The sequence below is a fragment of the Bos taurus genome, chromosome 12, assembly GCF_002263795.3.
Source record: "Bos taurus isolate L1 Dominette 01449 registration number 42190680 breed Hereford chromosome 12, ARS-UCD2.0, whole genome shotgun sequence".
NCBI lineage: Eukaryota > Metazoa > Chordata > Mammalia > Artiodactyla > Bovidae > Bos > Bos taurus.
Genome location: NC_037339.1, coordinates 77,076,217 through 77,089,773, shown reverse-complemented (window position 1 = coordinate 77,089,773; position 13,557 = coordinate 77,076,217). Strand labels below are relative to the sequence as shown.

The 13,557-nt window shown below is 40.7% G+C and overlaps 1 protein-coding gene across 5 annotated transcripts in view; it reads right to left on the bottom strand.

Moving 5' to 3' along the window:
* PCCA (propionyl-CoA carboxylase subunit alpha) overlaps positions 1–13,557 on the bottom strand; it is a 420,685-nt gene that overhangs the window by 85,200 nt on the left and 321,928 nt on the right. For all 5 annotated transcript variants that reach the window (XM_059892112.1, NM_001083509.1, XM_024999954.2 and 2 more), the window contains one exon: positions 5,118–5,216. In XM_059892112.1, coding sequence (XP_059748095.1) covers positions 5,118–5,216 — 99 coding nt within the window. The remainder of the gene's footprint in view (positions 1–5,117; positions 5,217–13,557) is intronic.

The window sequence follows — 13,557 nt, the reverse complement described above, 5'->3', positions numbered from 1 at the left end:
GGGAGCTGCGACCACTGAAGACCGTGAGCCCAGAGCCTGTGCCTCCATGGCAAGAGAAGGCCCCAACTGAGCAGCCCACACACCGCAACTCAGAGGAGCCACCGCTCGCCACAACTAGAGAAAGCCCACAAGCAGAAAGAAAGATGCAGCACAGCCAGGAAATAAAAAATAAATAACTTTTTATTTTAAAAAAAGGGCAAAAGCCATGAACAGGTATTGTGCAGAAGAGAAAACAGGACTGTCAATAAAAATATTTTTTAAATGCTGTTACTAATCAGGGAATATGAAAGTGAAGTTGTTCAGTCGTGTCCGACTCTTTGCTATCCCATGGACTGTAGCCTACCAGGCTCCTCCATCCTTGGGATATTCCAGGCAAGAATACTGGAGTGGGTTGCCATTGCCTTTTCCAGGGGATCTGCCTGACCCAGGGATTAAACCCAGGTCTCCCGCACTGCAGGCAGACGCTTTACATCTGAGCCACCAGAGCCTCATCAGGGAATACAGTACATGTTAAAACCACAAAGGTATTATGTAAATCCCTCAGTCAGGAAAAACTTAAGTCACCTGGATATCAAGGGGTCAAACGACATGAAGAACAATTGTTAAGGGCACAGATTCCTGTGTTTGAATTCTGGCTCTTCCATTTACTAGCAGGATGCCCTGGGCCAGCAACTGAGCCTCTACAAGCCTCAGTTTCTCCAACTGCAACATGAGAAATGACAACACCACATACTTCACTGAACTGCTGTGAGGATTAAATAAACTAAAGAAGTGTTTAGAAGAGTCAGTGCCTGGCATGGAAAGGAAACAAAAGTGTTAGCTCATTATTCATAGTGCTAATATCATCATCTCTATCACTACTGCTGCTGCTGCTGCTGCTAAGTCGCTTCAGTCGTGTCCGACTCTGTGCGACCCCAGAGACGGCAGCCCACCAGGCTCCGCCGTCCCTGGGATTCTCCAGGCAAGAACACTGGAGTGGGTTGCCATTTCCTTCTCCAATGCATGAAAGTGAAACGTGAAAGTCAATTCGCTCAGTCGTATCCGACTCTTTGAGACCCCATGGACTGCAGCCCACAAGCTCCTCCGCCCATGGGATCTGCCAGGCAAGAGTACTGGTAGCATGTAAATTGGTACACCCACGCAGGAAAAACCATTTGGCATCACCATGTAAGACTAAGGGTGCTTAGTCCCTAAACCCAGACATTCTACTGGTATATTCCTTGAAGAAACTGTTATTTCAAGAGGAAATGTGCACTAAAAAAAATGGTCACAGAAGCATTGTTTGTGTTAACAAAATAAATAACACAAATGTCTCTCTAGCAGAGAAAGAATAAACAAACTGTGGTGTATTAATATAACTTAATAACATATAGCATAGAATAAACTACATTCACTAACACGGACCAAACTACAAGTGTAACACTGGAGGAGAAAGCAGCTCCAAGAAGCCTAGACAGTGCGGTGCCATTGATACCAAGTCTAAGAACCCACATAACTAAATAATACACTGTTTGTTGTTTTAATCTGTATCTAAATATCCTGGTGGCTCAGGTGCTAAAGAATCTGCCTGGGATGCAAGAGACCCAGGTCCGATCCCTGGATCAGGAAGATCCCCTGGAGAAGGTAATGGCAACCCACTCCAGTATTCTTGCCTGGAGAATCCCAGGGACAGAGAAACCTGGTGGGCTGCCGTCTCTGGGGTCGCACAGAGTCGGACACGACTGAAGCAGCAGCAGTGGCAGCTACCACAAAAAACGCTCTTTCTGAACTCCAATTTTGTTCACATCATCCCTTTCTTAGCTAAAGCTCTTCCATGGGCCCCACTGGCCTCAGAATGAAGCAGAATCTCTACTATGTAACTCACAAGGCTTCAAACCCTTGGCTCCTACTTAGTCACTCTGCTCATCACTCCGAGCTTAATCTCTGATTGTTGCTGTTGTTTGGTTGCTCAGTTATGTCTGACTCTTTGCGACCCCATGGACTGAGGCACACCAGGCCTCCCTGTCCTTCACTGTCTCCAAGAGTTTGCTCAAACTTATGTCCTTTGAGTCAATGATGTCATCCAACCATCTCATCCTTTGTCATCCCCTTCTCTTCCTGCCTTCTATCTTTCCCAGCATCAAGGTCTTTTCCATTGAGTCGACTCTTCACATCATACTGGAGCTTCAGCATCAGTCCAGTCCTTCCAATGAATATTTGGGTTGATTTCCTTTAGAATTGACTGGTTTGATATCCTTGCAGTCCAACAGACTCTCAAGAGTCTTCTCCAACACTATAGTTCAAAAGCATCAAATCTTTCGTGCTCAGCTTTCTTTATGGTTCAACTCTCCCATCCATACCTGACTACTGGAAAAACCATAGCTTTGACTAGATGGACCTCTATTGGCAAAGTAACATCTCTGCTTTTTAATATGCTGTCTAGATTGGTCATAGCTTTTCTTCCAAGGAGCAAGTGTCTTTTAATATCATGGCTGCAGTCACCATCTGCAGTGATTTTGGAGCCCAAAGAAATAAAGTCTGTCACTGTTTCCATTGTTTCCCCATCTATTTGCCATGACGTGATGGGACTGGATGCCATGATCTTAGTTTTTCAAATGTTGAATTTTAAGCCAGCTTTTTCACTCTCCTCTTTTACCCTCATCAAGAGGCTATTCAGTTTAGAGACTCTCAAACTGCTTTTGAACAACACCGCAGTTCAAAAGCATCAATTCTTTGGCACTCAGCCTTCTTTATGGTCCAGCTCTCACATCTGTACGTGACTACAGGACAAAGGTAAATTTAAGGCAGTGATTCTCACACTGTGGCCCCTGCAGCATGAACACGACCTAGGACCTCAGAAATGCATGCCTCACCCACACCTACTACATGAGAATAAACTCTACAGGTGGGTCCAACCACTTGAGTTTTACCAAGAAGTTTTAACCTTCCACTTGATTCCAAAGCACCCAGAAGTCTGAGCAGCACTGGTTTAAAACATAAATGAGAGATGAATTAGTCTCTGCAGAGCTCCGTGGGAGAACGAAAAGCACTGCACAGCGCAGTGGTTAGCAGTGCACAAGCTGGGGCCCCGGGGCCAGGGCTCAAATTTCCGCTCAGCTGCTCCCTGGCGCTGCCATCCCAGGGAGGTCACTTAGCTTGCCTCGGCACAGATCCTACAGAAGGCTGCTTGGAATTCAATGCTGGTCCTCTTTCCCAAGGGCTGTGTGACACTAAGCAAGTCATTTACCTTCTCTCTGCCTCAGTTACTTCATTTACCAAAGTGTAAATAAGAGCACCTGCTTCGTGTAGTTCTTGTGAAAAGGAAATGACTTAATATAATGTGCTATGCTTAGAACTGTACTTATACCCATTAAGCGCTATGTATTACTATAATTATTATTAATTTCACAGGAACACATTATATTTTAGAGATAAAAGAGTGTTGACACTGAGTATTAACGCCCACAGAAAGGAAGTAAAACTCATCTATTCTGATGAGGAAAAATTTTCCTCATCTTTTACTAGGTAAGTGACTTTTTTTTTTTCCAGTTTACCACTCATCTCTCCGAGTTTACTTTTTTCCCAATGATGGAGCATTTAACTAGAAGTAATAACCTTCTCCAAAAAGTCAAGGGGGTCTGCTTGAGGGCCATTTATGTCACATTAACACTTCTTTTTTAAACAAAGCACTTATGAAGAATGAAAAGAGATTTAATGAGCATTATTCCTATGCTTGGGAAAATATTTCTGGGGATTATTCCAAATGCATACCTGGTGTTATTTTTATCTAGAAACTTTGCATGTAAAAATGCTGGTAAGACACCCCTGTGCAGTCATTGAGAAGAACACTGAAAATACCATGATGCAAAGATGTGGAGGGCAGGACTCTGTATCTCTCTCTCCTCACTACCAAGAGGTCATGTACTGTGTTCCCCAGAACAAAGCACATGAATGTCAGCCACAGCACATCCAGGGTAGAACATATTCCATTCACATAAACAGGGGCAGCAAAACCATGTGTTCTGAAGACAGAATAACTGGACGTCCCTGATAGGAGATTATGCAGTGAAATTTTCCCAAGGGTCTCTTAGTGTTTAACCTCATACTTCGAAGAAGAAAGAAAATATGAGAGAGACAAAACATACCAGGGCAAGTCACAAAACCAAAGTCTAAATAGAGGGCTCATTACTGAGAGTTCATTGCTTCTTGCAACCACAAAGGTAATAAAATAGAAGCTTAAAAATGAGTTTAGTTATTAATATTCATTGAGAGTCTAGAATTCCCCGCACCCCAGTTTCTAATAGAAGTATGTATGAATCTGGGGTATATAATCTTTATCTGTGACTTTCTTGATTTCTCTAGGTTTTAGAAAAAATCAGTTTCCTGTGTAAAATCAAGTTAAGAGAATGCAAAAACATTTTCATAGAAACGAAAAAAAATGAGTATTTTTAATGCTATGGAGGGCTTACAATTTTTATTTGCACGTGAGAGCCGTATGTTCTGTGCTATTCTGTTTTGTTTTTCCTGGACCTCAACTATGTGGTGAGGTAAAGGAATTTTGGCAGAATCTGTTTTCATAATTTTCTACTTTCACATACAGGACACCGATTTCAAAGAACATTCAATCAATGCTAGATTTCAAGGCATATCCTCAATGCAACAACAAATTTTATATTGGGGAAAAAAAGAAGGGTTAACAAGTTAAGATTACTTAATTTTTAAAAGGCACCCATGTACTATGGCAAGTCAACCTGAATAGCTCACGTTTCTGTTGACCCAATACCCCACAATTTCAATTACAGAGGAAGGAGAAGGAACAAAGTCATATTTTACAACTAAAACCCCAAAATGGCAAAGAAAACTGCTAATCTTCTAATATTTTTAGAAAAGCACATAGCATGCTTCATTTATACCAAAATATAATACATAACCTTCCTGGATTGCCTGGAAAAGGAACAAGCGGATTCCTCAGAACAGGATGCAACTCAAGATCCTCTAAAACAAGAAACAATGTCTCCACTATAAGATGCCTGAGGTGGATGAAATGTAGCTTCGCCTACTGTATCTGTCAGTATTAGTGACACAGCTACTGGTAAGGATACAGACGGGCCCTCTAAGTAACTCATCAGAACGTTTACCTGTATCGTCCTCTGAGTGCCATCAACGTTGACAGACAACAAGGGTGAAGCCAGGTTCCACGTGCTGGTCACATTTAGTTTCGACCCATCAACTTCCACCTGTTGTGACACCAAAGAAGACTGTTACCATGAAGAAAGACAGAGAACTGATCTCAAGTTCATTGCTGCATACAAAGCAGTAGCCATCCTAAACAGATGGCTCCCCAAACAGCCTGTCACGTTTACTGCTCCCGCCATGAAAGACAGGGTCCAGCGAGAGTCTTCTCAGGCATCTCTGGGGAGAGGCGAAGGGCCTGGGCACAGCTGCCTCTGGGTACTGAGGTTTCGAGTGATTTCCAGCAAGTAACAAACAGCCTTCTAACTCTAAACCTATCTGGACATGCTACATTTACCGCAATTAGACAAGTAATGCATATAAATTTCAGTGACACTTTGCAACCCACACAACAGGGCTTGCATATAATATCCTCTCCAAGGACCAAGAAAGAACTTTTTCTGTGTTAATTTTAATGAAGGACTATGCATTGTTATCTTAATTAAACCGAAGCTTTAATTAGGCACAATTCTTTGGCATTGAATATTAAAAGTCTATTTGAACTTTGCAAACTTCTGCCATATTGTTGTCCATCATAAATGACTAATTTCATCAAGTCATTGTTCATGGAGTTATCCCCCAAAGCCCACAATCTTCTAAAACAGATATTCTTAGCAGAAACATTTTAATAGCCAAGTAAATAAAAGCAATTGAAAGGAAAAACAACTCAAAGCTAACTTGAAAGTATCATTCCTCATTTCTTCCTTTTCATTCACCCATTCCCTAATTCTTCAATATGAGAGGGAAGGGAAAATATACATGATCCTTAACAATTCTTTGACTACCAATCCTGTTAAAAGATACTCACTAAAATCAAAGACACACAGACTTGTACTGTTTAGAAGAATACGTGCCTACCTATACATTTGGATAGTTATTTGAGTGTGTGCTCAGTTGCTCAGTAATGTCGGACTCTTTGTGAACCCATGGACTTTGGCCTGCCGGGCTTCTCTGTCCATGGGACTCTCCAGGCAAGTATACTTAGAGTGGGCTGCACTTCCTTCTCCAGGGGATCTTCCCAGCCCAGGGATTGAACTGGCATCTCCTGTACTGCCAGGTGGATTCTTTACCACTGAGCCACCTGGGAAGCCATTTATGTATATATATTTCCCCTCTAATGTGGTCATGAAGTCTAAAAACAAAGGTTACTGGCTATGTAATAAAGTATCAGTAGGACATACATCAGGCACTGGCTTGAATTTCCAGGTTTAGTGGCCTCTCTGCACACAAAGTAGAATTCAGTTACAGGCAAGAAAAAAACAACGGCTTTGGAATCACTGACTTGGGACTCACTTGACATTGCTGTTTTACCAAATGAAAGTTGTATACTAAGTTGGTGTATTTAACTTCTCTGAGCTTCAGTTCCAAACCATAATACAGTAAAAATGGCTATCTGAGAGGGTGCTAAATAAGTTAACATATGAAAGTCTCAACCAATATGCTTGTCAGGGTAGGTCATAAATATTTTCTTTCTTCCCCTATCTCTTAATAATTTTATTGTCCTACCCTTAAAATAGTTTTAAAAATAAGGTCAGATAATAATATCTCATATATTACTTATATATTACTCATATATTACTTACTATTAAACTACTACATGATAAAGATGTAAGAAGCAGAAAAGGCTGCAGTTTTGATTAAAGCAGCACTAATATCCTTTAAATCATGCTATTCAGCTTTCACCCCCAAATTAAGTATCTCCTTATGCAATAAAAGAGTTCCAAAAGAAGTTCTCAAAAGTAAGAGTTTTACAAACAGTAAATGCTAAAAATGTCTTCTAAAACTGAAATATTGCTTTAAAATAATTCTAAATTTAAAAGTTTAGAGAAGCTCACCAATCAATTATAGAAGTTTTGTTTGTTAAAAAGAGAAAGTTAGATGTTGTAAAGAAAGCTTTTGAATGATAAGCATTTAAAATTTGTAGTTGATATTAATTTCAAGTCAGACGGGCTCACAAGGAAACCACAATCGCTGTCTTTAGGGCACATGAAGGGGAACTGAGAAAAGTATCTCACCTACTCAGATCCCCTTAAAGGAGGAGCCGGGTTATTACGCCCTGAAGTAAACCACTGTTGTGCGTGCGTGCTAAGTCGCTTCAGTCATGTCTGCCTCTTGCAACCCCATGGATTGTATGACTGTCTGAATAAAACACGATATATCCACACAACAGCATATTATATACTTGGCAATTAAAACAGATGAAATACTAATACATGCTACAACACAGATGAACATTGAAAACGTGCTAACTGCAAGAAGACAGTCACAGAAGACCACAAATTATACAGCTTCAAGGCAAACAGTAAGCAGGGCTACAGGTAGCAAGAAGCCTCTTTGATGACAAATAGGATCCGCAGTCACTGGTCCAGGTCCTCGCAGCAAAGCCTTGTGGGGACACTGGGGGTCTGAGTTCTCTGTCCCACCTCCACAGTTATGAGGCCACTGTGACCACATTCCCACTGGCCCCTCTCACATGTATCCAGACTCCATGCCTCAGTGGAAGGAGGGGAGAGAGGGGAAGAAGCCTGAAGTACTCCGGTGCCTAGAAGGAGCTAGCCAAACCAAAAGAGACCAAGACCCTGCTTATTAGCAAGCTTTTCTTCCCCCTCACCCCCTACTAAGGATCATATGTGATAAAGAAACTATATTTCCTTATACACCTGATAAGTAATGAATGTGAACGTGCATGCTCACAATCTAACTGAAGGGACAGCTCCAAATCCCAAACTAGGAAACAGATCTGCAAATGTTAAGTGAGGATGAGAACATGCCGAAAGCCATTATATACCTCATCAGCCCCCAAGCAACAGACAGATTTCTAAACAACATCAAACAAATGACAGAAAACCATAATTCTGAACAGCAGATGCAGATTCTGTTGATGCTGTCATTAGATGAGTGGAAGCTGCTGCTGCTAAGTCGCCTCAGTCGTGTCCGACTCTGTGCGACCCCATAGACGGCAGCCCACCAGGCTCCTCCGTCCCTGGGATTCTCCAGGCAAGAACACTGGAGTGGGTTGCCATTTCCTTCTCCAATGCATGAAAGTGAAAAGCGAAAGCGAAGTCGCTCAGTTGTCCCCGACCCCCAGCGACCCCATGGACTAGAGCTTACCAGGCTCCTCCATCCATTAGATTTCCCAGGCAAGAGTACTGGAGTGGAGTGCCATTGCCTTCTCCGTAAGTGGAAGCTAGATGTAAGTATAAGCCATACAGAGGTAGGGAATGTCTCTTTAAACCACAGTTCAACACCACAGAGAGGTGGAGGCAGACATGAAGAATCCTTGTTACCATGCCAAACATACTGTTCACACGTAATTTTTCAGCTGAAGTGACTAAGCAGCAGACACAGAGGCTAAATGGCATTTATTTTACTAGTGCAACACTGAGAACCTGGCATAAAGAACCACCCTGTTATCTCAGTGCTGAAAATTGAGGGGAAATGAAATCGAGGGCAAAGGAAGTAACAGGTCTGAGACAGAGTTAGGGTACCCGGCCTGACAAGGAAAAGCTGCAAGCAACCTATATGTACAGCCAACCACCTATACCACTGCAACATAAATAATAATCAGAAAACAATCAATATTGGATCTCTGCAAAGAATTTTCCCCAAAATTTTGAGGAAAAAAAAAAAAAAAGGTAAATTAAGAGCATTCAACACAAGAACTCCTCAAAGAAATACAGGAAGAGTTCAGATAAATAATTCTCCAAAGTCTCAAAGACAGTCATAGGAAACGTGACCCTTCTTTGAAAAAAAAAAAAAAATGAGCTCAAAGAAGAAAAACAAAGGTTCAAAGAAGAGATTAAACAACAACAGAAGGAAATGAAAATCAAGCTGGTAGAACTCAGGAAAAAAATGAAGAGAAAAATAACATTATAGAGATAAAAGCAACGTTAAGAAGCACCAAAAATAGAATAAATGTGACTAAAAAGAAAGACAAGGACTGGACCAATTCTCCTTCAAAAGTACTACAAGCAAAGAAGAATAGGGAATTCCCTGGCAAACCAGTGGTTAAAGCTCCACACTTTCACTGCCGAGGGCCCAGGTTCAATCCCTGGTAAGGAAACGAGGATTCCACAAATCATGTGGTGCAGCCCAGCCCAAGCCACTGAAAGAAGGAAGAAGTGTAGATTAAAGGATATAATGGGGGAAAGCTTTGCAAAATAAACAAAATATTAAATCTGTAGATCAATGCTTATCTTTAAGAATAAAGAAGGAATTATGTGGATATTTAGGCAAAAATAAGAAATCATGCACAAGCAAGGAAAAAATTCAGGTTGGCCTAAACTTCTCAAGAGCAACACGGATACAGAAAACCACAGAGCAATGTGCTCTAAGTACTAAAAAAATTAAAGGTTGTCTCCCAACATTTTCCTTTTATACTCAGCCAACCTGTCCTTAAGAGTGTATCCTAAAACATAACCTGCACCATATATGAACACCTTCTTTAAAAATGAGGCATCTCTGTACATAGATATGAAAACATCCCCAAGAAGACGCAGAATATTATTTATAATATGCTATCATTAATTAAGAAAAAAAATGTTAAATGTGTGCTTGTTTTGTTTTTTTCACTTTATAGCCACAGTGCACACACAGCTTGTAGAATGAATCTTAGTTCTCCAACTAGGGATTGAACCTGTGTCCTCAGCAATGAAAATGCAGAGTCTTAACCACTGGACAGCCAAGTTTGTGTTTTAAACACCGAGAACACCACTTGAAAGATGTGTAAGAGAATCAGAGTAGCTGAGAAACAGGAAAGGGAAGCATGCTTTTCACTGCCAATCCACTCATACTTTTTGAATTTTACATTAGTTTACAAATTTACAAAATTACATATGCATATGTATTTTATATATTAAAAATCTTTCCAGTGAGGAGAAGTGTAACTGCCTAATTCCTCATGTAATCAACACCTACTTTAGATCTTTCACTAATAGCACATAATAAATGGTAGCTGTTCTTTTAAAACTTCAATTTGGCCAACAGAGCAATCAGTCCAGTTCAGTTCAGTCACTCAGTCGTGTCCAACTCTTTGCGACCCCATGAACCCACAGCACACCAGGCCTCCCTGTCCATCACCAACTCAAAGAGTCCACCCAAATCCACGTCCATGGAGCTGGTGATGCCATCCAACCATCTCATCCTCTGTTGTCCCCTTCTCCTCCTGCCCTCGATCTTTCCCAGCATCAGGCTCTTTTCCAATGAGTCAGATCTTCGCATCAGGTGGCCAAAGTATTGGAGTTTCAGCTTCAACATCAGTCCTTCCAATGAACACCCAGGACTGATCTCCTTTAGGATGGACTGGTTGGATCTACTTGGATCAAGGGACTCAAGAGTCTTCTCCAACACCACAGTTCAAAAATATCAGATCTTCGGCGCTCAGCTTTCTTTATAGTCCAACTCTCACATCCATACATGACCACTGGAAAAACCACAGCCTTGACTGGACGAACCTTTGTTGACAAAGTAATGTCTCTGCTTTTTAATATGCTGTCTAGGTTGGTCATAACTTTCCTTCCAAGGAGTAAGCGTCTTTTAATTTCATAGCTACAATCACCATCTGCAGTGATTTTGGAGACCCAAAAAATAAAGCCAGTCACTGTTTCCACTGTTTCCCCATCTATTTCCCATGAAGTGATGGGACCAGAAGCCACGATCTTTGTTTTCTGAATGTTGAGCTTTAAGCCAACTTTTTCCTCTCTCCTCTTTCACTTTCATCAAGAGGCTTTTTAGTTCTTCAGTTTCTGGCATAAGGGTGGTATCGTCTGCATATCTGAGGTTATTGATATTTCTCCTGGCAATCTTGATTCCAGCTTGTGCTTCTTCCAGCCCAGCGTCTCTCATGATGTACTCTGCATATAAGTTAAATAAGCAGGGTGACAATATACAGCCTTGACGTACTGCTTTTCCTATTTGGGACCAGTCTGTTCCATGTCCAGTTCTAACTGTTGCTTCCTGACCTGCATACAGGTTTCTCAAGAGGCAGGTCAGGTGGTCTGCTATTCCCATCTCTTTCAGAACTTTCCACAGTTTACTGTGATCCACACAGTCAAAGGCTTTGGCATAGTCAATAAAGCAGAAATAGATAGAAAAACAGGAGTGAATCCATGAATGAAGGGCAAACATAAGGACTAATGGTTGTATTGAGGCAGAGAGACAGACCTTGAACTGGCTGCTAGTCTTCAGCTGCAAGGGGAGGGACTCAGGGCAGGGAACATGAAGGTTGACAAGAGGAGGGGGAGGTGGTGATGCAGACCATTGATATGAGCTTCAAAGAACAATGGTTTTACAAGAGGGAGGGGAACAGTGGTCTCAAATGAAACCGGGAGAAAACCAGTCCCACCTCCCAGCTCCAAGGTGCACACTGTCTGAGAAACTCTCCAGCCAGGTTTAACTCTCCTGCCAGATTTCCCTCTGTTCAGGCAAGTAAGAAGTGAAACATTCAGAGAAACGGCTGAGAATCCAGGGGAGTTTGTTGATGACAAAGCAAGAGATACAAAAGGCACAGTGGAGAAGGTAGAGAGCAAGTAGAGAGTTCATGTTGAACAACAGAGAAAGGAGATTTAGGATAACAGATGACTGGATATTTAGGCTAACAGATGACTAGGCTTTCAAACTGCCCACCTCCTCTCCATCTGCACCACTACCATCTTAGCCAAACGTGCTACCATCTCACACCTGGACCACTGTGAGAGACCAGCCTTCCCACATACATGCTTCCATATATATAAGTGGTTCTCCTCACCATAAGCAGAATAATCACAAAACTGATCTTTTACAAAATCAGAAATGAAGGGAAAATAAAAACAACCTTAGAATATCCCAATGGAGGTCCTGCCTGCTTTGAAAACTGTAAACTCTTAAAAAGACATATAACACGGTGATCTTCTGTATAAAGATACCATATTTCACAACATTCTGTAATCATTTAAAAATTATATTCTATTTAAAACACTGACATTATCAACTTGGATTAACCAGAGCAAGGCTATGGTGGGTGGAATTCATGAAATTCATCTCAACACACTCTTTTCTGGTAACTTTTCCCCAGCTTAATCAAAGAGATCAGCTCAGTTGAAAATTGTTCATAGTAAGAATATTTACGATGCTTGAAAACAGCAGCTCAAAAACAATGTCTTTCCTATTTTAAGAAAGCATTTTCTCATGTTTAGCAAATCTACCTGTAACTTCGTATTCCATTAAAAGCATTTTATTGTACAGATAATGTTGATGTGGAATATTTTCCATGAGTTGTTTGGAACATTCAATTTTCCTATCTACGTAATCATAAGGGAAAAAGAAAGTACACACCCTAAACTAATCTGACATATGAGAGAGATTACTTACATCCTTTACGATTAAAAAACAAAAAAGCACTTCCTCCGAGATACCTCATGACACAGTTACAGCTTCTATTGGAGTACGCACCTGCTAAACAGTTTTTTTCAACATTAGGAATGTAAGACCTACAAAACAAAACATTTGCCAAAAAGCATTTCCAAAGATAATAAAAATTTGGGACCATACTGGCTGTAAGAAGTGTTTGTGATTTGCCATAAAAGTCTTTGTTTGGGTCACACACAAATTCTAAATTCGCTTTTTGTCATCAAATGTTAAGTTGATTAGCACAGAGTTAAATTGAAGATAAAAATCAAGGTGTTCCACTAGTTTAAAAAGACTTTGATCTTGTATCTTGATTCTATTTCTGGAAACAATATGAAGGATGAGAAAGACTTGTTAATCAAGCCATAACTAATTCTCAGAAAGGAATAACTAGTTCCTGCCCCTTTAATAGGCTTTCAGAGTTAATCTTAAAAATAATCACTCTGCAAAAAAAAGTGGAAAAAGATCTGCAGTTTTCTGATTTCACTATTACGCTAGAAAGGATCCTGGAAATCATATACTCTGGCCCAACCCTCTCTTCCTTTTATTTCATGTGTTGGGAAATTACAGAACCATACAAAGTGTGTAAGTTATAGAAGCAACTATCTTATAATTCTCCTGAGTGTATGACTGAAATCCACATGTCAAAAGCAAAAGTAACCAAAGTAAATCTAAATACTGAGACACAATGTTTGACCACAGTGGTCACGCAGTGTGTATTTTACCTTGAAAGAAAACGGCTCTATAGAAAGACAGCTACTGGTTCTTTTGGCTTTTATCTCGTAAGTACTGTTTACAAAAATATGATTATTAGATGTGTGTCAAATAGATAAGGTTCATCCACACTCCCTAATAACAAAGGAATCTATACATGACGCAGTTGATTAAAGTGGGACAATACCACCACCCAACATTATCACAGTTCACTGACTTTCACATAAACTGCTGTTGGATATATAGAAT